The sequence below is a fragment of the Cheilinus undulatus genome, linkage group 12, assembly GCF_018320785.1.
Source record: "Cheilinus undulatus linkage group 12, ASM1832078v1, whole genome shotgun sequence".
Lineage (NCBI taxonomy): Eukaryota > Metazoa > Chordata > Actinopteri > Labriformes > Labridae > Cheilinus > Cheilinus undulatus.
Window position 1 is genome coordinate 22038046 of NC_054876.1, and position 27417 is coordinate 22065462.

Here is a 27417-nt window from a genome sequence, read left to right on the forward strand (position 1 = left end):
AAAAATAAAAATTTAAATTAAATGAAAATAAAATAATATAGAATCAAATTAATTAAATACAAATAAAAAGGGATTAAAGCTATTATTTGACTGCTTAAAATTTGTTCTTCAGAACATATTAAACCTTAATTAAAACCTTGATTAAAAAAATATTAATTAAAATATTTCCTAAGCTACGGAGCCCCTTAAGGGACGTGGGGAAAAACTGGGAGAAAAAAAAATAAACAGTTTGCCAGATCTGGCAAAAGTATTGCCAGATCTGTCAAACTGTTTAAAGTTTTTTTTTTCCTTCCATTTTTTTCCATGCTCCTTAATTTTTTTTTCTCCATGTCCCTTAAGGGGCTCCGTACTAAGCCTATACTCAACACTAGCTTACTAATAGTTCGCACAGAGGCTGGCATGAATTCCTGTTGATTATGTGTTAATCTCATCCTTTCAATAGCCATTTGTTTTTTGTGAATGCTATTTTAATAATTTAAACTTTATTTGATTTTTCATCAACATTGTCACATTTCAGTCGACAAATCAGATGACTCCCATTTACATAGCAAGTTTTTTGTGAAATTTTATGTCACCAATGTTTAACAATTCTTTACCTTCCAAATGTCTGGGATCGTTTTAGGCACAGAAAATAAAGTAGTTATTTTGAAAATCAATAACACATCTGCTTTATATAATGAAATATTGAGATATAATAAAACACGGTAAGATTAAATTGAATACAATTAAATCAAATTGAATAAAAAATAAATGGTTCTCTGTCCTTTTTAAAAATTGCCTAGGCTAAATAAATGTTAGCCCTTAAGTCATTTTTTAAATTAAATCAGCCAATGACTCGAACCCGGACATGATGAACTTTATACTAATGTGTTGTTAACATACTGCTGCTCTGAATGCTGAAGTAGCCTCATAAATCTAATTAGAACACATGCAAGAATTCTCTGTGCCCTTGATTTTTGTATTTATGGATATAAATGCCTTTTTTTTCAACAGATTAACACATTCCTAGATTGACTAGTAAGTGGGCAATCTGTCCTTGGTCTCCATTTCTCCTGTTTCAAAAGTTAGAAAGTTTTGATGCCAATTCAGAAACATTTCCTTTCTGATTGTTTTTATAACTATTATCTTAAAATCTTGCATTTTTCTCAAATCAACGGAATATGCGAGTAATTTCGAATAATCAGATTAATTTTTTTGATCGACTGACACTACTTTAGATCAAACGCATTGAATTTATGTTGAAGGCCAAACCGGAAGTACATTGTTTTACTGCAGACGGCTTGGCGTAAACTAACTTCAGGGTGGATCACCAACTGACGTCTCTCCCTCCCTCCTTTTCGGTTTCAATTCAGTCAAATCATAGCGACCTGGAAGCCAGAGGCACTTACATGTGTCTTCTGATAAGAGAGCCATTCGCACTTACTGTGGCCGCTTTGTAAGCCGTGGAAAAGACGAGAATATCGGGGTAGTCTTCCAGCCGAAGTCAGCGAACTTTCGTGTCGCAAACGAACTACAGCGAACCATAAAAACACACAGAGATGGACGAAAAGGCGTTCACGAAAGAACTTGATCAGTGGATCGAGCAGCTCAACGAGTGCAAGCAGCTGTCGGAGGGACAAGTAAAAACACTATGTGAAAAGGTGAGATATTTAACAGATTTTCCCTATCTATCCCAACTTACTGTCAACGTCTTCTCCCCCTTTACCGACGCCTTCCAGACATTCTTAAAATGGCGTCTATAGTGTACGTTTCACTGCGCTGCGTGGATATTTGGCAGTCATAATGAGTGGTTTGTCGTTTTCTTTGAAGGCTTTCGAATCACTACCTGTTAGAAATTTCTGGAAATGATAAGATACAAGGCCACAACGCTGGAAAGTGATGGTTTTCATGGCAGACAGGGCCAGCTATACTGTGAATTCAAGTCACATACCTCATTTACAGCCAAGCTCATCCAGTCTGTCAGTGTGACCTGTAGCATCTCTTTTAGCTATCTAAGCTGTGACACTAAACTTTAAATATACGCTGAAATTTACATGGTCCTTTGGCTGGCTTCTTCATTCATAGGCTGTTTGTTGGAACATATATACGCAGTAAATCTAGAAAGAAGGCCTCGTGTGTCTCTATGGTTGTAGTGCAGCATATTCAGCCCTTGAAAGCTTTGATTACGTTTATTTTACAGTGAAAAACTGCGAACTGAGATGATTATGGTGTAGCATCCTCTGTGAATGTGTGCTCTATGATTACTGCATACTTAGTATTAAGCCATGAAGCTTAAACTGATCCATGACCCCTGTTTTTATGTCAGCTATATGAAGTAGTGCAGACGTGTTTACAAGCCTGTAAAGTTTTAAATTAACAAACTTTAATACATGACTTCACGGCTCAAACACCGTGACACAGGTTGGAAAAGCTACCATACTAGTCGTTAATATCAATTTAATAAGGCCTGCTTTTCTTAATCCTTGTTGGCTATTTTATATCTCTTTGTCCGAGGAGGGACTGCAAGCAGAGGCTGATAATGGTGCAATCCCTCTCATTTTATGTCTAGACTTTTCTTCTAACACTGTCATTTTGTGCCCACACAGGTGTTGCCAGCTTGTTGTGGCTTTGACCTTTCAGTCACTTATCTGGCTGTAGCTTAGCGAGGAGGAGCATGATCTTATTGAACTGTTACACTTTATAATGGTCACTCACACAAGTACATAATAAATACTTAACATGTGAAATAGGGATGTAATGAGACCCCATGATGCAATATAAATGTCAACACAAAGAAAAGGCCTTTCATATTGATCGGCCAAAAATTTCTGGAGGATTGAAATTAAAAAACATTACTAATTTGACTTCAGTCACATTGTTATGTAAAACTGAGGCATGCAGTTGTGATACAATTATTGTGAACCCAGCATCATGGGGGTTTTAATATCAGGAGTTAACTGAATTGCTACATCCCTTATTTGCACTGTTTCCAGTAACATTTCCTACCTGTTTTTTGTAGCCTAAGCAAAGGCTGATTCTGGTGAATGCTTCAGTCTCTGGTTTCTGCATCATCCTTTCTTCTTTGACCACCAGCTGAAAAAAATACTGTTACATTCCTTTAAAGGGGTCAACTTATTACCATCTTCACAGATTATTTATGCTGATATCTGGTACTTGGCTGATCATTGGTATCTGCACTTTATTCTAACAACAACTTTTTTAAAAAGTGAACTACTTTGGCTCCACTACAAAGTCTTTCTTCCCCTCTGGCTTATTTTCATCCCCCACAGTCACCAAATGTCCTGCATACAACACAATCTGATTGGTTAGATGCCACAAGAGAACCAGCCAATCAGCTCTCAGGCCTGGGTGCCAATGACACAGTGAATATACAGCATCACTTTCTGTTTTCCCTGCTGCTGCAGTGTTGCTCTGTGCTGTTTCTCATGCTGACAGAGACAGGGCTCAATTCTTTATTTTTCTTCATTTTTTTGATCATGCAATGATAATAATAATATAATGCTAATAATCCATACCCCCCCTGAAAGACCAATATCAACCCCTATTCCTTTATTTCTTAGGGGTTTGTCGTTGTTTTCAGTCTTTTTAAGCTTTTACTCTCTGTTTTTGAACATCTAAGTAGTGCTACACAGTTGTGGCCTCACTTTTTGTTTGTTGAGGGCATTGCTGCAGAAACAAACACCTTTGGCCCTCATTGTTGAATGCCAATGTGAGGCTTCGCTGTCAGTTTGTAGTGGTGAAGTTACTATACATTTTTCTGGCAAGATTTTCTTTGAATTTTATTTCTACAGTGATGCTGATAGTAAAGAAGGTGCTGGACAGATGTTTTAATTTCATCGGCCAATCTGCCGTTTATTCTTGTGCAGCTCAGTTATTGTGAGCTCATAAAGACTGGGACTAGCTATCCCTACATTTATATACTTAATTTTTCCTCTGTTCTTATCTGTCATTTGGTCTGTTTAAGTTATTAAACCTCCTGAGACCTAAGTCTTTGTTTGGAATGTATTTTTAGTTTCTCCGCTGATTTGGGGATAAATTGGACCTAAATAAGTCAAAAACATTGGCTCTGTGTTTAAACATGAAATTTTTGATATTTTTTTTCTTCCAAAATCCACATAAACTCACTACATTTCAAAGAAATTAGCTACATACATTTTAAAATATGTTTTAAGAATTTTTTCATAAAAAGTACCCCAGAATTTATTTTATTTTTCAGTGAAACATTTTCATAAAGTCGAAACATTCTACTAATAAGATTCTTCCCCAAAACAACCCTGTGTCACATTTCTTTTAGAAAATAGTCAAAAATCCATGAAAATGATAGAAACATCCAAATAAATCTCTGAAATTGCCATGAAAATTATGGAAAATTGTAAACAACACTTACTGTACTCAGATTTCCCAAATTCCCATGAAAATGCAAACAAACAAACAAACAAAAAACTAAGCAAATTTTCCCAAAACTTTCAATGCATCTCCAAAATGTACCAACATATCCCCAAAATTTCCATGAAAGTACTTGAGCATTTCAAACATATTCTCCCAGCACTTAAAAAAAATTACATTCCAGGGAGTTTTCTCACAAGTGGTTATAGCAAAAATGATAACCATGCTGTAGAAATGCCAAAATGCAGTGTCCTCATATGTAGGAGGTTATAATGCATTATACAACCGTGTTGTATACTCTGTGGATTATGGTCCTATAATAGCCATGCTGTAGATCTACACCTTGCTTGGGATTACCATTAATATACTCTCGTGTATTATGAGTAAAATCATGGCTTTTTAACTAACTTATTTTTCTGTTATTGCATTTATTTTTAAGCAAAATTGGGCAACCCTGTAGACAGTTGTAATATGAGTCTGAAGAAACACTACATAACAATAAGGACCAAGCCTTTTGTCTTTCTTTCCTGTTGCTGTTCCTGCCACTATTTCCTTCCAAAATGCAGGAAAGATGCCATTAAAGTAGTGGTGGGAGCACAAAGGAAAGCTCCAGTTTCCTCACCATCAGGCTAGATCATCACCATGGCTCCCTACCTGCACCCATCCTCACATCCCCTTGTGACTTTAGTTAATGTATTTAACCACCCACACTGCACATCCCATGATTTAAAAATAGCAGAGGATATGATTGATTTGGAGTTGCATCACCAACACAACAAAAAGCCATTGCTGCCGAGCCGATCACAGAGTGTGACTCAGGATAACACGGTTCATTGTGAGTCAGAGAGCGGCCGTTCCTGTTTTGGGATGTACGGGGGTGTGAAGGAATGAGATGCGCTGTGTAATTTGTCCTCAGCCTTTTCATTTCTGCTTCCCAGCTATCGTAGAAAAGCCCTGAATGTACCAGAGGATCTGTTCGGTGTGCAGAGGGAATAAGATTTTATTTCTTAAACTTTATTAATGTGTTGGTTTTTAGCCCTGCAGCATCTCCCTTTCCTAAAGGCTCCAGATGTTTGTTAATGAAGTAGTGATGTCATCTGTTTGATCATTTAATAATGTTAATCTAGTTGGCATGTTTTAATCACGGCACTGCAGACAGCGCTCTGCTCACTGGAAATTGCTTTCATTTCCCGGCCAATTACAAGGAGCAAATTCTATTAAAAGTGCAACATGTTCCTCAGACAGAGGTATCCTCTTCATGACCTTTAGTTTTCCCCATTGATTCAAAAATAACTCCTCTGAGAGTTATATAACCTTTCAGATATTGTTTGCTTTTCTTTAAGTTTCTGTGCTCATTCTGCTCCCTCAGAGATACAGTGATAACTAGGCTGTATCCAGGTCATAATTACATAGAGAGGAGAAAAAGACTTTTCTTATGACCAACTGGGAAGCATTTTAGTTTATTTTTAAGAACTGAAGTGATATGACTTCACTGAATGTGTGTCAGAGTGATGTAATAAGTTGGTCATGTTAGGAAAGATGCCCCACTTACTGGGGCTGAAGTCTTCTGTCAGTCGGGGCGGCTAATAAAGCTGTCTGTTTGCCCACTGAGGTCACTGCTTTTTTTGTTGTTGTTGGTCAGGCTGTTTTTATTTTCTTGAATTAGCAAGCTAAATTTGCGTTGCTTATTCATTTAGCAAAGCCAAAATCCCAAGATGGTGCGTTTCTGATATCATTAAACTTGTACAAATACATATGAAACACACTGATAAAAGTTTGCAACATGACAGGGATTTCTGTGACCACAACTCAACCAAAATGCCCCAAATGTTGCTAAATGCATCTCAGCTAAATGCTGACAAACACAGAAACAATGTTCCATTATTTAGCTGCTGCCGGTGCTGATTTTCACACTGATTATAGAGCTCTTGTCAGGAAGATGTTTCACTTTTAATGGCCATGTACATCCTGAGTGAGGTCACTGTTTGTGGTTGTAGTTTTGTCTAGTCGTCAAGCTTAATTCGCCTTGCGTCGTCTCCCGGAGGATCTTTGGCTGCGTTTAACTCACTTTAATGGGATTATATTGCGGCAGCCGGGAAAATGCTGACTTCACTTCTCAGCACTCAGCTAAGCAGTTTGTTGACTGTTTGGCGTCTGACGTGTCGGCCAGAGCTGTAATCTGGTCCAAGGTTCCCTCCCTTCAGCCTGGCTGTGGCGGTTCTGCTACAGGTGTGGTTTGTACCTTGGGTGAGGCGCTTACGTAAACTCTGTCGTCATTCTATTCATTCACAGCTGGGCTGGCGTCTGTGATTCATAATCCAAGCTTACATTTGAGTTATGAAAAAGTTGTTACGGTCGCACAAACAGCAGTCACATGGAATTTGTTTGCCCCCTCCAGTTTGTGTAACATTTGATCAGATATAATCCTGTTTGATTTCTATTTGGAAGATTTTTGTCATTTCCTTGTTGCATAAAACCCCTTCTGAAGACCTTCTCTAGATCACTAAAGTAATAATATTAATATACAGCAACCAGTGGTAGAGACTGACGACACTTTTCTCCGACTTAAGATTGAATATGGGAGTAAATAAATGTCTGAAACTGTGAATAAATGTGAAATTATCAAGCATTGGTAATATTTGATTTCACACAACAAAGTGGATTAAATTCCGTTCTAACCAGTGGAGCCTCTGAAGTATATCTGATGCCGTGTTCACCATATTTCTCATACTATTCAGTGTAAGGTTACTGTGTTCCCTTCTTCTCACTGTTTACTGCACAGGCACAGCCACATGCTGAGCATGTCGTAATGAATTATGTCAGCAACAACTAGCAGTTAAAGTTTGTCATGTTTGGAGGGTTCTACTTCTGTTAAGACTTTGTTGTGTTTTACAGGGAAGAGTCCTCGGAGCTAAAAGTCTAATGAAATTAGATCAGAGGATCCTTTATATTTCCAACAGAAGCTGTACAGGACAGCTGGCTGAGACAGAGGAGGAGCTGGATTAGAGACAGGGATAGGTTCACATTCAATTAAAAGAACAAATAGGATTTCACCAGGATATCTGTAACATTCTGCACACGATGCTTGGACTGAAAAATCCCCTGATCACGCACCAATTAATTTGAAATACAGTTTTACAATAACTAAAAAAAGCATAATGAGATGGTGTTTCACATAAATAGGGTGACCTATTTTAAAATATTCCATCTCACTCATCATTAAGTTGAAGTTTGGGGTGATATCTAACCTGACACGCCAGATGGATTTGTTTCACACATCCACCCGGGAAAGCTTCAATAGGAAACGTTTGAGAAAAGGCAGAGAATTAAAAAAAAAAACTTGTAGTGTGATTGGGTGAATGTTCTGTCTGTCACATCTCTACGGGCCAATCAGAGCAACAAAACACATGACGTAGCCACTATCAAGCTGCGCGTGCGTAGCTACTGAGGAATAAGGCGAAACAAACACACGCGACTATAGACATGTAAGTACTGGACTTTTGTCGTTTTTGAAAAAAAAAACAACTCACTGCTGTTCTTTCTTCTTCTTTTAACGAAGAAATGTTGTCAAGTTCTGATAAAACTTATGCTTTATCAGCATCCACGCTTATCTCTTCCTCCATAACTGCACCAGCTCTTGCTGCTGCTTGTTTGCGTCACGACTCTGCTGCGCCTGAAAGTACTGCCCCGCATTGCTGATTGGTCCCGTCACTTTCTAACCGGGCCCAAACGGTTCAGATGGGAGCTTTGCAAGATGGATTCGCCATTGAAAAACAAGGAAACGGGCGTATCCATCTGCTTTGCAAGGTTAGGTGATGTCTGTATCTGCACAGACCATGGCCTCAGTCTGCCAGTCTATAAGCACAGAGGTTGCTGTGGTTACAGGAATTTTAGGGGCTTTAACACTATTTGCATGCGGGTTGGGTGGCTGGTGGGGAGTTGGTTTGTGCAAGAAAGTAAAACCTTGCTTGGGCAGAGCGCTTGATGTACAGAATTTTTGAAGAATTATTACTTTACATTTTATTTTGAAAATCCTGTGTAATCTTTGATCATTCAAGAAAGAAGCAACTTACATTTGCAGGCTTTCATTTCTTAAATGTGCAGATTTATTGCATTTTTTTGTCCTTTTATGATTTAATATTTAGTGTTTTGTCTTTGGAATGTTAAAAAAAACAATTTTAGACATAATGGATGGTACAGTAAAAATGAAGAATTAAATCTTTTATGCTTGAACCAAATAAAAGTGCAGCAGAAAAAGATGGGACAGAGATGAAAACAAAAATTATATTTGCTCACAATATTAAAAAGTCATATATCTTATGTGTATTTGTTACACAAAGACAGCACTGTCTAACTTGCCAGTGTGTCTGTGCAGGAGGTTGCATTCATTTTCCCTTTGTTTTATTATTAAAAAAAACAATATTGTGTACCTAGGACAGCTATTTTTGTTGCTGTGGTATTTAAACAGGTTTAGACATTGTTTGGCTGTTGAAATGAAAAATTCTAGTATGATGACAACTGTATCCAACAGTACATTTCTGTGCTTTTAACCTCGTTCTTGCAGTGATTAGAAGGGATGAAAATATTGTGCTGCTCCACTTTAATACAGACACAGAGAATATTCTGTCTGCTTTAGGGAATTGAAAGCCCTAGTCAATCTGTCATTGAAAGGCCTCCTGCCACATGGTCGTGTGGGCACGTGGAGGGCGTGTGAGTGTAATGTAGGTCAGCATTGTGCGGTGCTGCAGTCCAGCCCTGGTCACTCTGGCTCTGTCTCTCTCTCTGTCCCATCTGCCGGGACAACAAAAGCACTCTGTCAGTGCCGGCTCTCTCTCTTTCTCTTACGCTGCCTACATTTGTTACAGAAAGGCGGCAATACCAAAAGGCAATGGCCGATTAAAATGTAGCCGTGAATGAAATGCCAGGCCTCCTCGTGAAGAGGAGACTTGTTTTTGCTGCAACAATATAAGGAATCAGAGTCTGCACTAAACAACTTTTCAAAGGCACTAACCTTAGGAATATGGAAATATTCACGTGAAATGGAACATAAAAGTTTGCCCATTTTACATTTGACTGTTTCCATTTTCCTCTGATTGCATAAATGTCTCACTCTGCCTCCCTCCACATACATTAGACATGTCTGGTGGTCATTCAGCTCTGAGCATTTCTCCCTCAGCCTGAGGATTTGCTGGCTTCAAAGCTCCTTAAAAGAGCTCATCCAGCTGACTGACCCCTTAGTCTGACCAGCCTGCCAAAGCCAGGCTGACTCTAAGAATAGGCCTTGTAGTGGGTCTTCAGACTCACTGTTTGGAGTACTCCTAAGAGCTCTTCTGCTATTTTTAGTTTAGTTTTTCAATAGTACTGTGGCAACAGGCTGTGAATACCCCTGTAAATGCTGCAAAACCTGAGAAACCTCCTTTTTTATCATTTTGCTCAATTTCTGATCACCTTTAGGGTTAAAAGACAAACAAACTGATAAAAAGCTACTGTGTTATTAAATGTTAGAGAACTTCCACACAATCCATGATTTACATAGACATAATTATCAGCTAGATTGATCCAGGAGGTTGTTGAAACAGTTAGCTAAATGTTCCAGAGAAACGTAATTTACTTGCATTGGCGGATGCTCTAAAACCACCAGCTGTAGGCAACAAAATGAGTCATTTACTCCTAAAGGAAGTTTGATTAATCCTGGGTTGGAGTCCAAGTAAAACAGTTTTGACAGTTGTAGTGTTGGGTGCATTCTGTTCTCGGCTTCTTGAGCATCACACTAATTGATATTACTAATTGTAGCTGTGCACCCAAAGTGGTCTGTCAATCTGTAAGGCAAGCCTGCAGAAAACTACACACTCACTGTGAGAGAGAGAGAGGGAGAGAGAACAGGAGCTTATTTCCTTGGAGAAATTATGGAGGGGATGTTGGGGGGGGTGTTGTAATCATTGTGCAGCACCTCACTGTAGACCCCACTAGAGGCTGATGTGGAAATTGTGCAGAGTAGTTGGCAGGAAACTGTCAGTTCATGAAATAATGATGGCAACAAAGACTAGCAGTGTACTGAGCATGTGACTAACACAGAGCCACATAGCTTTTTATATTCATTTCCATGAACTTAATCTCCATTTACAAATTCTACATGAAAATGTAGAATCTACACACAGGTCTCTACTTTTTCAGCATGGTCTGGGTTCTGTTGGTAGCAGATTTCTTGTCTCAGCTGCATTTACCAACCATGTGTCGGCAGGCTTTGATGTATGACAGAAAAACTGTCCATGAGGAAAACACAGTCTGCATTAAAGATATACTGGCTCTCAGAGATAACATGACACTGATTTATTTATCTCTGTAAACAGATATCTACATAGAGTAGAAAGGAACAAACTGATAAAGGTTGAACATTTCAGCTTGACACTTGGTAGATTTGTTGCAAATCATAAAAAGATGATCGGTGTTTTGATTTCTGGATATCCTGCAATGCATCAGACACAATTGTGCTGACCTCTATTTAACTAACAAGCATTTTTAAAAGTTGCTCTCGTCCTCCCTTTACGACAGACCTGACATAGCTTACATGTTTACTTGTAAACCTGTGATGTTATCACTTTTAGTTTCTTTTTCTGGCTCTACTGCTGAGCTAAGCCAGATTAAAGCTGCTGTGTAACTTGTTCTTTATTGTTGTACTAAGACTCATGAGAAATGCTACTTGGGGGGATTCTATGGACCAAGGAAAGGCCAAGAAACGTCAGCACAGGAACAGTCTTGGCTGGCTGCTTTAGAATTATAGAGAAATTGGCATCAACTCCCAGAGGCATATGTCATCATCAGACAATGATGGACTTTGTTTCCCAATGGGTCCTGAGACTCCAGTGAACTAAACACAGTCAAATGGAAAAGCAGTATGAATAAACTATGAAATAATCACCTTTGACTTGTTTTAAGCCCATACAGGGATTTTCGTCTTCTTTCTTAACCGTTGAATTTTACAGTTTTTCTTTTTTTTTTTTCCCTGAACCATGGTTAATTTTGTGTTTTGGTTTTCTGCAGGCAAAAGAGATCCTGACCAAAGAGTCAAATGTCCAGGATGTGAGGTGTCCAGTGACAGTGTGTGGTGACGTGCACGGTCAGTTCCATGACCTCATGGAGCTGTTCAAGATTGGAGGGAAATCTCCAGACACAAACTATTTGTTTATGGGAGACTACGTAGACAGAGGGTACTACTCTGTAGAAACTGTCACTTTACTAGTAGCACTTAAGGTAAGGTAATTTCTTAGACATTTAATTTGTCCCAAACCTGAAATGTAATAATGCTTCTGAGGAAAAAAAAACCCTTAACAGCCCTTTTTCTTTCTCATTCTTCAGGTACGCTTTCGTGAGCGCATCACAATCCTCAGAGGGAACCACGAGAGCAGACAGATCACACAAGTGTACGGCTTCTATGATGAGTGCCTAAGGAAATATGGAAACGCCAACGTTTGGAAGTACTTCACAGACCTATTTGATTATCTCCCCCTCACTGCCTTGGTAGACTCTCAGGTGAGAATAGATATGATTAATAGAGACTGAGCAATGACTTGAGACAGTTTAGGAAAGATTGGTTTGGTGCTGTGGAGAATGTAAAACTTTTTTTTATGTCCCTCTAGATTTTCTGCCTTCATGGAGGCCTGTCGCCGTCCATAGATACTTTGGATCACATCAGAGCACTGGACCGTTTACAAGAAGTGCCACATGAGGTAGAGACAGCACTTGAATAAATCCATCATTGTCAAAAGACAAGTTAAAGCCTGCCTCAAGGCAAGGAAGATCAAAATGGAAGTGCAATAAAAAAAGAACAATAAACTGAGTAAATGAAAGGGAATGGATGTGAAAAACATCTTGGAAAAACTCTATAAATGTAACCAAGTCCTGGCCAATTTCTAAGAACAGAGAGCAGTATGATTAAGTGATTTCAGTGAATGGACAGCAGGGCTGTACTCATCCTCCTTGTGTCCTCTGCAGGGTCCCATGTGCGACCTGCTGTGGTCAGACCCCGATGACCGTGGTGGCTGGGGCATCTCTCCTCGAGGAGCAGGATACACCTTTGGCCAGGACATCTCTGAAACCTTCAACCACGCCAATCGTCTCACACTGGTGTCCCGTGCCCACCAGCTGGTTATGGAAGTGAGTGTCTGAATATGTGTGCACTTTCCATTAGTAGTTCTAGAATGTGACTGGGAAGTAGCAAATGCTTATTTGCAAGATGAATCAGATTTTAATTCATGACAAAATAAAAATGAACATATAATAAAACAAAAATGGATCTTAACTGTCATTGGAACCAAAAACAATAGGAAAAAAATTTTACGACAGATATGCATTGTTTTCTTGAATTTCATACCTTTTGTTGAGTAATACATCTTCTTCCTACAGGGTTACAACTGGTGCCATGAGAGGAATGTGGTGACAATATTTAGTGCTCCCAACTACTGCTACCGCTGTGGCAACCAGGCAGCTATCATGGAACTAGACGATACCCTCAAATATTCATTGTAAGTAAAAGGAAATGCTTCAGCTCTGATTTATTTACTTTTAATTTGAATGGCACTGCAGGCTTTGCAAAGCCCAAATCATACATATGCTTAGTTCTACCTTAAACATAGTAGAAGAAGAAATGGCAGCAATGACTGAAAGAATGTACTAAATTAAAATGCAGTTACTGTGGTTAGAATGTGGTTGGAGTAAAATATGATCTTTCCCTCAGGTGCTTTGCGAAAACAATAAGATATTATCAGTCTACACCCAGGGTGTTTGATTAAAGGGACACATGTATAATAAAGTGCAGCAAAATGGCAAACTTTGGATTTTAAAGTAGACTTATTCTCTTGAGTGTGACTGACAACCATGATGGTTGCCTTGGACTTTCTTTTTTTGCCTTAGTTTTTCTTTTATTAAAGTATTGTATTTTATTATCTTATTGAAATAACTGATTTTACAAACTACTCAAAAGTACAAGTGTGAAAGAAGCTCCTCGGTCTCAGTAGAATTATTAAATTGAATTTGTCACTTTAGACCCTGGGTCATTTTTGATCCATGTTTGTCATTTGAAGCAACATGTTTGGTCAATAGTTCTTATTTTCTCCTTTGTTCTTCTTCCAGCTTGCAGTTTGATCCTGCGCCTCGCAGAGGGGAGCCTCATGTCACTCGCCGCACCCCAGATTACTTCCTGTAAACTCTGACCTCCGATCCTTGTACAGTCAGGTCCAGTTTTGCCATGATGTATGACCTTCAACTGATAACAACATGACTGAAGAGGGGAGGGTGGGACACTGGGTGGTGGATTTGGGGGAGGGGGGCTACACAGCAGTGCACATTGTATATCCACACAAAGACCTATTTAAGCATTTAGGGAAACGATGTCTGTGTGTCAATGAATGGACCAAAAGGTGTGTGCCATAATCATTACAATATCCATTGCTGAGGACTTGTATTGAAACTCTCCCCACTATGTAAACAACAGTGAAGTTAAAATTCCTCATCCTGTACCTGTGTAGCTGGAATGATGACATTGAGGTCCAAGACGGAAATTTGATACTTAGAATGCGGCTGTTTGAATCCCACATGCCATGGCTTATATGTAGGAGATTTGAACATGATCTGTTTGCACTTTTGTAAATCTAAAGAAATGTAACATATGTCAAAAAAAGAAAAATATTTCACACTACAGATGTTCTTTTTTTTTTCTTTTTTGTTTTTTTAAAGTAAAAATAAAGTCCCCATCAGGCAAGTTTTACAGAAAAGTGTTCTTTTTTTGGTTCAGTGTAATTTACAAGTACAACTCCTTTTTTGCAGTTACTCAGCTTGATGTATATGATAGCCAGATGTGTTCATCCACGTCAATTCACTGACTCCCTCTGAACTACAGAGTCTGTATTAACCAAATCATTTGAATAATAAAGATGAAGGAGGCTCCTTAATCGGATTGTACTGTTTGTTTGTTTTTTTTCTTTCTTGTAGGAACATTTTTGGCCTGTGTGACATGACTGGTGTTATGGTCTGGCTTACACGGACTCTTTTAAACTGTAATTAATCTTTAATGGGACTACCTGAGGTCAGCCAGCTCACAAAGCAGAGAGTAGGTCAGCTGTCTGGGCTGCATGTTAACTGGTAGTTTCACAACTGATGGCCTTCTTCCACTTCAAAGATAGATAGGGTATATCGGTGCCTTTATGGAGCTTGAGCGTTTGAATTGAATCTACATTTTTAAAATGTGTTTATGATATTTTCAAGTCAATTAACATTAAAGTGTCTGGAAAAAAAAAGCTGCAGCCCCTAAAAGTTCTTTCAAAATTATTTCTGAGTAGTCATTAACTGCCTTGGGAACAGAGGTGGAAAGTACCCAAGTAAAAGTACAGTTATTCTGGTTAAAATCCACTAAAGTAAAAATACCAGTCTATAAATTTACTCAAGTAAAAGTAAAGAGTGTCTCATTTACAGTGTACTTTCAGTACTGAATAGCTACTGCAGAGTTGTACAGTAAAAGTGATCTTTCCTTATTGGCAAGAAACAAGAGAATAGATTTCCAACCAGGTTGTTCAGGAAAAGTCACATCCCTATAATAAACTAAAACACAGCAAAATTGACACTGTTAATTTAACTCATATAGAGTTAAATTTAAAGTGTCTGTATTGGTCCATACTACATAAAGTTAAACTACAGTTTTGAAATTAAGGCTGGACAATTGATCGCAATTTAGATTAAATCACAATATGTCCTACAGCAGGTTTTGAGGATGATTTCTAACTAAAATGTGTTTCAAAATATTAGTTAAATTCACTTTTGCAGCATAAATGTTAGGCTCTCCGCATCATGCAAACTTTCAACTGTCATTATTTTCAAGAAAAGTTTGCAAAAGAAATCGTATTCCTTTTTGTTTGTGTATGTTTCTCTTATTAAAAATGAGAATGACATAAAATCATCATTCCCTTCAATACAAGTCATATTCAGTTTTCAATGAATCAAAATAATTGCAATATGGAACATTAGTTTTCCAAATTGTTCTACTTCCGTTAAATCTACCAAATAATGTTTTTATTATAATATATGATCAATATCTTGTATGTTGAGAAATAAATACAATGATAAACTTGGAAAATAACTGCATATTTAATCACAATTACAATACTGTGAAAAAAAAATCACAATAGGTTATTTGCCCTAACATCCAGCCCGATTTTTAATATTTTACAATATGATAGCTGCAGTATTTCTTGAAAATCTGTGGCAAGGTGGGTCTCTTCTAGCAAGAAAAAAAGCAGAGTTAATTTTGTGGCTAGGCAATGCATACTGATGCAGCATTAGCTTGGTGGGCGACTTCACTCATGGTGCAAAATGTGTCTCACATCAAAAACAACAACAAACATGAACAAAGTTATCCCAGCATGGATAACAATATAACAGAGGACATCCAAACAACAGAACACATCACAAACGAAACCGACCCATTTTCTCAAGCACAGATAATAAAAATGTGTTTTTACTTTAGTTTTTCATACATACAGTTACAATGTACATGTAGTTTCTCATTTTCCTTTGCAAGATAATGTACTGTGCCCTGCCCAATGATAGAAACAAAAGAAGCCACAACAAAAAAAAATCCAATGAAAACATGATGCTATATTATATAATGACAAGAGCAATAGGAAACAACCTGGAATTATATTAAATCATGAATATGCACCTCGACAGGGATGAAAGCTTTCGAGGAGCACATGAATGCACCATGGAATCAACTGGAAAAGATCTGCAGTAAGGAGAAAGCGCCATCCTATGGCAGGTTAAAGATGAACATAAATTCACTTCTGTTTTTACCGCATTATACCTATATTACGTCTGTCATTATTATGCTGATTCTTGCACGTATCCTTAAACGGATTTATTTCTAGAATCCAAGATACAAGCAAACCTAGATGAACGCCCACACCTTCAAAATATTCGTCATATTTCTATAATGGACGTTAAGCAACTAAAAATAACCAATGTTACTGGATATGTTAACATAAGAGATGTTTTGTTTCAAAGGGAAAAATACATATACTAAAATACATTTATATAAAAACATAACAATCAGAGTGTACATTAAAGTACAACTAATTACAGGGAAGCTTATCAGGCTTTCCAGAGATCACGTAAACCTGGTTAATATTTTGGGGTATTGGAGTTACACGTATCAAAACGGGGTTAGATAAACAGGAAAGACAGCGTTAAACACGTCCGCCCCCTTTTTCCTCCATCATCTGACAAAGCGATCGTCTACCTCCGGGCGGCAGGCTCAGCAGGTCGATCCAGAGACTTCCAGCCGCTGTCGGTTCCTCCGCGTCTGTCCGGTCCTGCTGTTGACTACAGAGGAGTTTCACCTCTGGATCTGGGTTTAAGTAGTTACGGTACGTGGCCTCGCAAAACGGAATATTGGGAGGTTATTTAACAATTTTGGCCCGTTTTGGTTATAGAGGCGTTTACATTTTGTTTACATCTTTGTTTCAATAGCCTGTATGTGGTTGCTAAGAGGCCTCACTGACATCGTAAGGCGCTAGCGTAACAAGCTAAGATGCTAGCATTGTGCATGGTAATGCTAGCTACCGCATTAGCATACTATATACCCATATTTGTGTGTTAATTTTGGTTGCGAAGTCATAAAAGGTAGGTATTATGGCTTTCGTTAACACACTGGTTAAATATCCGGTACATTTACAGTCTTAATTTCCGTGGACTTATATAGCAAACTCGCTACTTAGTTAGCATTTCCGTCCGTTTAGCTTGTGGTAACAGGTGGCCAGCTAAATGTGTCGTTAGCTTGAAGGAAGATTGACCTTACTTATAATACCGACGTCAACACAAGTTAAGTGATGCATAAATCCATTAACAGTTGTGAAGTGTGTGTGGTTTTTCAGTTGACAGTTAGCTAATAATGAGAAGTAGCGGTTGTTTTAGCAGGATAACAGAAGTTGTTAACTAGCCAGTTTAGCCTAGCTAGCTTTAGCGTTAGCAATCATCCGACGCATAATCAGGGTCAGCTGTCAATGTGAGATTACTGGTTATATGAATTACACACACACATGAAAATGTGGTTGTATTTTACATGTTTAATAACACAGCTTCTCTACCCACAGATAATGCCCACAATAAAATTGCAGAGCTCTGATGGGGAAATCTTCGAGGTGGACGTTGAGATCGCCAAACAGTCCGTCACCATCAAGACCATGTTGGAAGGTAGGTCTTTTCAGAAACTTTAAAAAATACAATTTTACTTCATACATGTCACTGCGTGATATTTGTTTTCTCTGCACCGGTTTGCTCAGACTGTAGTAATTGTAACTTTAATAAGACATTGCACACTGATGTTTGGCATTAATTGATTTTGTGACAGATTTGGGAATGGATGATGAAGGAGATGATGATCCAGTTCCTCTCCCCAATGTGAATGCTGCCATCCTTAAGAAGGTACAGATCAAACTCACCTAAGCAGGCCGTACATGTTCTCTCACCTACTCTCTCCCACTGTAGATCAGGTTTTTTGGTCTGGACAATTTGTCAGCAAGTAGCCGAGTTTTTAGTCACAGACTAAGATTTTGCAAAGACTGGGGGTCACATATACAGTTTTGTCTCTTTTGATCATGATGGCCTTTCTAATCCTCTAACCACTTGAAGTGCTTATTAGACCGTAGGCCACAGTGATCCTTTCACAACCATTCTCACTGATGAAGGAGGCAGATATGTAAAGTGGCCATCAGTATTAACTAATCCCATTCATATGCATTTACACGACACTGATGCAACAGTAGGAGCAGTTGTAGTTGTAGCAGCTGGTCAAGTGTTTTGTCCAGGGGCAAATTGAGACATGGATACAGGATCTTACCTCGATCTTACAGTTGAGAGACGCCTGACTCCACAAAAAAGACAAATATCACAGTGGACAGTTGGTGGATGCAAAATGTGTATCATACTTTGATCTGCAAAGTTAAAAAATCTGCTTCTGTTTAAAGAGTAACTAAGCTCCACAGGTTCAGCTAAGTTGTATTTACCCTGAAACTCCAAAAACGCTTTTAAAACATCATAGACAGGGCTGAGAGGGAGGGCAAGACACACCTCCCACCTTCCTGCTGTCCATTATCAGTCACATTATTCAGTCAGGGCTGCTTTTCAGATTTAGGTATTAGCCATAATTATGGATTGGTACAAAAGTCCTGTACCAGCATGGCACCGGCGCCTACACTTCTTATACCTACCTACCAAAACAAATCAAGGATTTTGGTGGGCGCAACTTTAATGTAGCCTCACCAGTCCAAATGAAAGGCACAAAATATTTTAGACTAAGTATTTCACGTAGTTCTATATGCTTTTTATTTCAGCAGAGTAGGAACCTCTTAAATTCATTTAGCTGCGGGGTAATGTCTCAACTTGTGTGTGCCTTTATTGTATTATCCTTTTGAGTTGTCTGTGACACAGCTTCAATGGATGAATATTAGGTGAGTCTTTAGCTACTTTCACACTGGCTCTCTTTTCCGTGTCTGTTACGCCTTCGTTCCGCAATGCCGTTCTGTATGAAAGCGACCATTCCGCAATGGGGGGTCAATTTCGCCCCACCTCTGATCCGGATCAAGAGGTAGTATCAGAGCCGTAACAGACTTTTCTGCAACGAGTGTGAAAGGACGTCATGGCATTCCGCAACGGTGAGCGTGCGCTGCTGTCTCCATAAACGGGAGATTTAAAAACCAGCGTGGTTTAATCAAGCAGCATTTCATCGTAGAAAACAACAACAGGATAAAACAAAGAATAATGTGGATTAACTGGAGAGACTGCGAGGTTAGAGAGCTGATCACACTCTGAACAGGAGAGGAGAGAGCAGACGCATCTCTGCTCACAGCAGCATCTGAAAAGTTCCATGATGTGTTTAAGTGAGGTTCTCTAAAGTTTCCCACCTCCGATGTAAATATGTTCGTTGTGACACCGCTTAAAGTTGGACCTCCAACTCAGAAACATTGAGGAAAAAAGTCTATTGGATCTAATCGATCAAAATGAATGTTCATGTTATTTTCCTCATTCATTTAGAAAATACAAAGTTTTGAACTGAGAAATCCAGAGTTTCACGTTTCATTGAAGGCAGCAGCTGCCATCTGATTACGGGACGCCGGGGTGTGTATCTAAGCTCGGGCGTGCACGGCTCTGTTACACCTTTGTGTGAATTGCTCGTTGCGGAACAGAGACGGGCATTCCTTTTCATCTTTATTGCGGAATCTCTGTGTAAAAATGGCTTCTGATTCCAGAAGTCACAACTGTTTATTTATTTGTATATTGTGCCTGTTTGGCACCTTTAAAGATATCTACCTGTATTATTTAAGCCTACGCTACCGAGGCAGCTTTTTCATTCCCCCTCTTCCATGCTTGATTGATCCAGGTGAGCGCAGTGGAGCATACCACTCATGTAGTGCAATAATAGTATTTATTGTGCTGAACATTTGGGCTCTGTGTTAGAGAAATTTCTCTTTTTTTTTTGATGATCAGGATGGATGATTATTTGTTAATGTTCATCGCGCAGGTAGGAGAAGTCAATAATGAGCGATGGCCTCAAATAGAGTGCTCCATGCGCTCCACACTGTATTAATGAGCTCATCTCAGCAGAAAAGGTATCATAGAAATGATTTTAAGAAATAGAAATGAGCTTAAAGCACTACTTTTTGTTCTTTTAAGTTTGTTTCTGGTGTTAGTCTGTCTCAGTATTTAATGTTTTTATCAGTATGAATGCAGACAGAGACGCACGCAGCAGCATCTCAGCGGTTCAGGTTGATGAAGGAGAAATAAAAAGTTGTCTGACTTTTACCTGGGTCAAAGTTTAATCCCTTTCCTTCTCCGTTGTTGCTGATATTTCCTTCTCTGTCCTGCTGTTGATTGTTAACCTGAGGCACGTAGCGTGCATTCCTAAAAAAGAAGTCATTCAAAGATTTAGCAAAGAGGGTGGAGTCGTTTGTATAAGTACACTTTATTTAAGTTGGGCAAGGCTTTTTTAATTGTACGAATTCGTTCAAAGTGGATTTTGTAATTGCTAATGCCTTTACAATTATCAAAGTATTCTTATTGCCATTGACTATTAGTTTTTTTTCCCTCCTAAAAGTATTGATTTGGGCACCGTCTAGGTACTGGTACCATTTTAGAAGTATCAGAAAAAACCCAAACAACACCCCACCCTAGCCAGAATACCATAATAATTCACTTTAGACTTACCACAACAGGGTTTTTTGAAACTGTGGGGGAAGGCTTACCCACAGTCCTAGAGTGTCACAGCAACCTCTCTAAATGGTGAAGCTGCAAATTCAGCATGTAGATTTTTTTCAAAAAATGTGAATTCAAATCAACTCTGAAAGATTTGTGGCACGATGAGACTGTTTTAGAATGTCCCAGCATGAATCAGGCCATTTGAATGATGTTGCCTGCAATTTAGTTTGTCCTTTCCCAAATGGCTGGGTTCAAGACAATGCAAGCAGATAAATGTAAAAAGGGAAATTGAAGTCTTGTTCTGAAAGGCTGTAAACACCAACAAATATCTGCTCAAAGTAGAGTATTTTGTTAGATAAAATATCTGTGAAAGTTGGAAATTATTGTATGTTGGATTTTTGTTAACTTTTTACTTGCCCCCGAACCCTCCAGGCCCCCCTTCATGAGCAGTGCATGGAAGCTCATGAAAGGAACGTGGGGTGCTGTATGAGCTAAAGGAAAAATTCAAGGCTTCTCAGCAGATATCTTAGTTATGATGAGACTGAGCTAGCAAGGCATTTTTGTGTTTATTTGTGCTGTAAAAAATTGCTGCCACACTGTGATGTTGATGACAAATGAGTTAGTGATGAGCAGGAATGATGCAGCCTGCATCAATGATGTGCAGTACTTTTCCTCATGTAGAGATGGATTTACTTCAGTAGCTTCTGAAATAAATCTCTTAAATTTAGTGACTGTGAGAAACACTGCTTTGAAAACGATGCATAGTTTCCTTCAGCAGTAGTGTGAGCTGTTTAGAATGTTGCACATCTTTGGTCTGAACTGGACTTAAAACTAAATCCCCATATACAAAGGTCTTCACCTGGAAGAAGTGGTCTGAGGGTTTAGTTACTCTTTAAAATGATTTGGAGAGGTGAACTTCAATGTGGAGACTCTTGTATATAGTGCTGAAGAGTTGTACTGTAGTGTAATGAAAGGTGATCAAGTAGTCCATTCAGACTGATGTGATCAGAATGTTCAAATAATACAAAAACAATTTTCAGTTTCCCTGAAAATGGAAAAGTAGTTTGTTTTGTCCTCACTATGTGTTAAAATGATCATCCTGTCTTTGTCTTTCTCATTCATGTACCACAGGCCAAAGCACAAGCTATTTGTCCCATGTGTCCCTTACTAAGTTATTTTGATGCATCCTCAAAATAACAGTAATTACATTTGTAGGAGCAGAGGGATGGGAGGGCCTGCTTTTGTAGTCTCTGCTAAAGGTTCAAACTTGTCAGAGCAGCACTTTTTTTCAAACAAGATGCTTTAAATTCTATTTTACTCATTATTTGGTTGGAAAACTGGAACTCTTTCTGAGGAAAACGTTTTTCTACAGTTGTAATGAAGATCAAAAAGTAGGCAAGCAGAGCATGGCATACTGTGACAATACATGTGTGTTCTTTGCTGTGTGTTTGACTAGTAATGAATGTGTGTTTCTTTAGTAAAAAATATCTCTGCGTTTCAGGTGATTCAGTGGTGCACTCATCACAAAGATGACCCTCCCCCTCCTGAGGATGACGAGAACAAGGAGAAGAGGACGGATGACATTCCTGTTTGGGACCAGGAGTTCCTCAAAGTGGACCAAGGCACCTTGTTTGAACTCATTCTGGTAAATACAGCACAGCACATGAATGCTGAAACACACAATTGCTGCAGATAAGCTTTACAACCATCACTTGAATTTAAACTGAAAACAAAATGCATTGTATGATGTCAGCAATGGTAGACAGAAGCTGTTTGTTATTTAAAACTAAGTAAGTTCACATTATGGTCATTTCTGAAGTTGTCCAGAGGCAGATACCCATAAAAACTGACAATAAAGCTTTAGATGTAAATGAAAGAATTTCAATTATGAAAAAAGATTACATCCCATGCCAGATTACACCCATCACTTTTGTGTGAAATAAATAAACAAAATACTTCAAAAAAATACTCTCACTGATAGGGTTGTCCCTATTTTGTCCCGATCCCGATCTGATTTTTTAATATTGAAAATCTGCTGATACCGAGTCCCGATCCGATACTCATAATTGCCTTGATTAGAGTTTTAATTGTTATCACTAGATATTTCAAATTTATTCCATTTAACTCAGTACAGCCAATATTGTTGTAAAAAACATAAAATCACATTTCTGCTCAGAATTGTGTAATAGCTCTGTTTTACTTTAATTATCTGTCAAAAAATAAATTTACATATTCCCTTAGTGCGGTGTTAAGTATTCAGTCAGACAATCAAAATCCAATTAAAGTGGTCAGCTGAATGACCTGAGCAGTCAACAAAGTGAACTCAAATAACCTCAGATTCACTTAGAGGTGGTGTAACAGAGTCAATAGTCACAATAATATATGGATTCAATAAATGAATTTTAAATATTATATTTCCTCTTAGAAGTTAACTTGACTCTATTAGTCACAACAAACCTGAACTCAAAAAATGAGTTAAAAACATGCTAACTCCACTTTAAAGTGGGGTCAATAGTTCAATTTGAATAGGATCAAAAACATATAAATCATACAGATTCAAAACAACTATCCTTATTAAAATGTAGCAGCTTAATCTGTGATGTAAACCAAAACATTAACACTGGAATAAAACCCAAATACAAGGCACTCTTGTTATTTCAGTGCAGTTTCTAAAGTGCGACTACAGCTGCTACATCACTCCCCTCCCCTCACTTATTTCTCAGAGACTCAGCAGTGACATGGGGCAAACATCAGAGCTCCAAATGTCTGTAGTGAAGCTAATGGCAGTGAAGTTGCTTTTCTCTAGTATGCTATCACGTACTTTGTTGTATAACTCTGGTAAAGCAGTGTCAGTAATGTAACGTGGAGACAGCAGGGCATAGCGTGGGTCCAAATTCTCCACCACGGAGACGGGCTGGTTGTCCAGTCCGATGAATTTGACCACCTTTTCTGTTATCTTTTTTGACTTGTCCATCTCTGTGTACTTGTCTGTTCTCTTAAAGTCCAGAGGTTGTTGCTTCGGTGAAGCTGCCTGTTGCTCTTGTAAACTCCCCGTATTCCACTGCATGTTTTGATCGGAGATTATGGATCAAATTTATAGAGTTAAACGCAGCTCTGCTGCTACCACCTCGTGAAACGGTCGTGTTACAGATGCTGCAAGTGGCCATCGGACTGATTTTGCTTTTAAGTTTGAAGTATTTCCACACCACTGATACTTTTAACACATGAAAGCTATATGCTACTGCTGTTTGTTGTTACTGGCGCCTTTACAGCCTGTCGTAAATTGTGCTCCATTTACGGCAACTGATGTAAAAGATCGGCTGGGCTGATTGGATCAAATTACAGATCGCCAATCAATTAAAAATGCTAAGTATCAGCCCCGATCCGGTACATGTGATTGGGATCGGGACATCCCTGCTCACTGAGTTCTTCCTAAATCATTATTGTATTGTGAACAAAACACACACAACTTGACATGAAACTTAAGAGACCTGTTCAGACAGACATCAAGTTTCTTGTCAGTCAAAGCATAAAAGGAATGAAAAGTCGTCACTCATACATGAGGTGGGTGTTCTGAATTGCTGAGATATTTTCATTCAAAGCTTTTATTGCAGATGTCGTCTTTTGCTGAGCATCTTTTCTTTGTCACACAAGTGGGAGGCTGAATTTGCACGTGTCTTCCCCTGTTGTCGGTTTCATTAACTACTGTGGCAAAGCACTGAGCATTTTTATTAGGCTTACTGGGATAAAATAAAGTTGCTAAGCAACAGCCGGAAGATGGGTGGTGTGGGCAAATGCTGTAGAAGAGGCAGGGATTTAAAAAGGCAGATTTAAGAAAAAAACAGAGATAAATCTGGACAGCAGCTAGAGGTTAGCGCAGCTTGTGAAAGGTTACCAAGAAGTACTTGAGTGATTGGGAAATAGGTGCTGTCGTAGGTGTCGTACCATGTGCTCCTAGAAAAGTGAAACACAAGTTGCTTAGTGTCATTTGAGTTGTTTACTCATTCTGTAGTTGTTTTTAAGTGTGACTCTGTACCACAACAAGAGGATGCAAAGAGGCTCCTATGGTGAATTAGCTCAGTTTGATGTCATAGGAAAATGACTGCCATACTTTAACATGACCATCAAATGCTTATTAACATATTCACACACGAGTATTAAGGAAACACAGCAGGTCCAAAGTCTTTTTTTGGGCTCAGTTACTTGATTAAATGTGTTGCTGGCGATCTTTACATGTAGCCTAACTCAGAAGTAGATGGATATGAAGGACGATGATATCAAAGTACTCTTGTGAGTGTTGTTCATACGTCTCCAAAGATATTTAATGTTTACAAAAAACTATATTTTTATGAATACTGTAACATTTAATAACAAACAGGCCACATGATAAACAAAAAACTTGACACACTTGAAAGCATTTATTATTTTTTAGCCTTGCCTCTGTCATAACTCACATTCATAAATGCATACAGATGGTAAAAGCCTAGTAACATGCTCTGAATGAAGGACTGTCATTATAGTGGTATAATGCTTTTAGTTTATCCCAGAAAGGCGACAGATTTAACCAATCAAGCAGCTTTTTATAAATATCCATGAAGGTAAGCCTCAGCCTTCAAAGGTCATTGATATTAAAATAACTCAAACATTTGTCACAGACTGCTTGACTAAGCTAGCATTAGCTCGTCATGCTGGGGTAAATATCACAGATTAAATTAATGTCTGACAGTCTGCTGCTTTTGTTTTATCCAGTCACTTCTCTTAACAAAAACCAAACTAAGGTGTTGCTGGAGTCTTTACAACAGAGAGCTATTTTTAGGTGGCAATGATCCTCGTCATGGGAAACGATCACGGATAAATATTTCTCATTATTCCATTAATAATCAAATTACCACAGAGAAGTACCAAACTAAGCAAAAATAAAGTTTATATTAGTAGTAGCTTTTATGCCTTAATTTAGAGAGGAGGACGGTGGATAAGAGTTTGAAATGGGGATGAGAGAGTGGGGGGTGAGACATGGCAAAAGAGCTGCAGGCCAATGTCATGGCTAAAGAATTCAGAATGGCCTTCCTAGTTATCAGGCTTCATTGGCTCTTGAGATGAATGTGATTTTAGTGCAGGGATTGTAACATTGGATCCACATGCATTTGAATTTTTCCCAGGCTTAATATTCTTTCTTGGCATCCTGGTTTAGTATAAAACAAAAAATCATTTGTTGTTTGGCAGTCAGTAAACACATTGTTTTGGTACATTTTGTGCAGTAAGACTTTCTGAGAAAAATCAAAGCTTTTGCATATGGTTTTAACCTGCTAAACTAGTTTTTCCCCTAAGAAATGACACCTGGCTGAAGTCAAACCTTTCCCTCCATCTACAGATATATGGTAGTCTTTACTTGCTCTTCTTAACCCAGATAGGATTCATATGGTTAATAACATCATATGGTGTAATATTTTATCGCATCACTTGTAATTGGTTTGAAACTACCATGCTCATGCTTCTCACTGACAATTTTACACCAGTAAAATTTGTCCTTGGCTCTCTTCTGTGTCTTCACTGGAAACCAGAACTGTTTCTGGTTGTATATACACATGTAACTAGTTCATATTTTCCATTAAATGTTTAGACTGTCCTCACAGCTGTTTTTCCTCACCGCTCTCCTACTTCTGCTCCTCTTCATGTCACGGTTTTGTTTTCTCTCTTCAGGCCGCCAACTATTTGGACATCAAAGGCCTGTTAGATGTCACCTGCAAGACGGTGGCCAACATGATCAAAGGCAAAACCCCGGAGGAGATCAGGAAGACTTTCAACATCAAAAATGATTTCACAGAGGAGGAGGAGGCCCAGGTACTTATTCCATCCATCACCTGTCTCTTACATAAACAACGCTCAAGAGAGTGAAAAAAAAAAAAAAAATCTCGGGGTGCAGGTGCCCTAGTGGCCTGCGGCCCTTTACTGCATGCCTCTCCCCCGCTCTTGTCCCTGTTTCTGCCTCTATCCACTGTCCTCCTCTATCAAATAAAGGCAAAAAATGCCCAAAATAAATCTAAAAAACCCTCCCCAAAATTCTCATGTGTCCATCCTCTCATCCTCAGGTACGCAAAGAGAACCAGTGGTGCGAAGAGAAGTAAATGGGGAGATCCTGCCAACACTACCACACTGAAAAGGAACTGTCCCTGCTAACTGGTTGCACTGGCGTTGTTCATACTTGTCAATATTTACATTTAGTGTATTTAGAGCCACATTACCCCCCCCCTTCAGCCCCCTACCCTGTTATCTTTCTACAACAGCATGACCATTTTAACTTGCCTGTGTGTTGTCTTAATTTAAATAAAGAAAAGCTCTTCAGTTACACACGTGTTGTATTTTCACATAAAAAGGAAAGTTCTGGATTCATGGCTTTGTACCCTTAAAGATTTGTCACTCCTTTCATATTTTCCCCAATTATTAATCGCTATGGTTGTCTTTTTTACTGGACATGTTTGTGTTCTTTTAGGTTAACTGATGAAATAAAATGGCTTTTTTGACTATGGAAATGCGAGGGTGAATATTTTATTTTTCTGCTCTGTAAATGCATCCTGTAAAAAACAAGTTAGAAAATTGTGTCTGAAGGAAAAGTTTAAGTTGGACGGATGATTCTTGGTTATGGACTAAAGGTACTTTGTGTGCAGACACAGCATTAGTAAACTCATTCCTAATTCATGTTTTGAATTGGAAACTTCAGATTAGTCTTGATGCTGGCTTTTGGGATGATCAAACTTAATGAAGGAGTAAATAAAACTTAAAAAAAGGTCGGTG

General features: G+C 38.6%; 2 protein-coding genes across 2 annotated transcripts; both read left to right on the plus strand.

Moving 5' to 3' along the window:
- The first annotated feature begins 1306 nt into the window (after positions 1 to 1306).
- Positions 1307 to 14333, plus strand: LOC121518827 (serine/threonine-protein phosphatase 2A catalytic subunit alpha isoform). Its single transcript, XM_041801467.1, has 7 exons — positions 1307 to 1640; positions 11428 to 11637; positions 11743 to 11916; positions 12024 to 12113; positions 12379 to 12540; positions 12790 to 12908; positions 13516 to 14333. Exons 1-7 carry the CDS (start codon positions 1539 to 1541, stop codon positions 13586 to 13588), a joined length of 930 nt encoding a protein of 309 aa, XP_041657401.1. The 5' UTR covers positions 1307 to 1538; the 3' UTR covers positions 13589 to 14333.
- Positions 14334 to 16641: 2308 nt separating this feature from the next.
- Positions 16642 to 27155, plus strand: skp1 (S-phase kinase-associated protein 1). Its single transcript, XM_041802175.1, has 6 exons — positions 16642 to 16799; positions 17526 to 17625; positions 17783 to 17856; positions 22127 to 22270; positions 26326 to 26466; positions 26715 to 27155. The coding sequence occupies exons 2-6, from the start codon at positions 17529 to 17531 to the stop codon at positions 26748 to 26750; spliced, it is 492 nt and encodes a 163-aa protein (XP_041658109.1). The 5' UTR covers positions 16642 to 16799; positions 17526 to 17528; the 3' UTR covers positions 26751 to 27155.
- The last annotated feature ends 262 nt before the right edge of the window (positions 27156 to 27417 follow it).

Excerpts from the sequence above, each read along its gene's own strand:
- LOC121518827 (XM_041801467.1), top strand. The coding sequence starts at position 1,539 with ATGGACGAAAAGGCGTTCACGAAAGAACTTGATCAGTGGATCGAGCAG. Across the intron at positions 12,541-12,789 it reads CCCACCAGCTGGTTATGGAA|GGTTACAACTGGTGCCATGA; the intron begins GTGAGTGTCTGA and ends TTCTTCCTACAG. Across the intron at positions 12,909-13,515 it reads GATACCCTCAAATATTCATT|CTTGCAGTTTGATCCTGCGC; the intron begins GTAAGTAAAAGG and ends TTCTTCTTCCAG.
- skp1 (XM_041802175.1), top strand. The coding sequence starts at position 17,529 with ATGCCCACAATAAAATTGCAGAGCTCTGATGGGGAAATCTTCGAGGTG. Across the intron at positions 17,626-17,782 it reads CATCAAGACCATGTTGGAAG|ATTTGGGAATGGATGATGAA; the intron begins GTAGGTCTTTTC and ends ATTTTGTGACAG. Across the intron at positions 17,857-22,126 it reads ATGCTGCCATCCTTAAGAAG|GTGATTCAGTGGTGCACTCA; the intron begins GTACAGATCAAA and ends TCTGCGTTTCAG.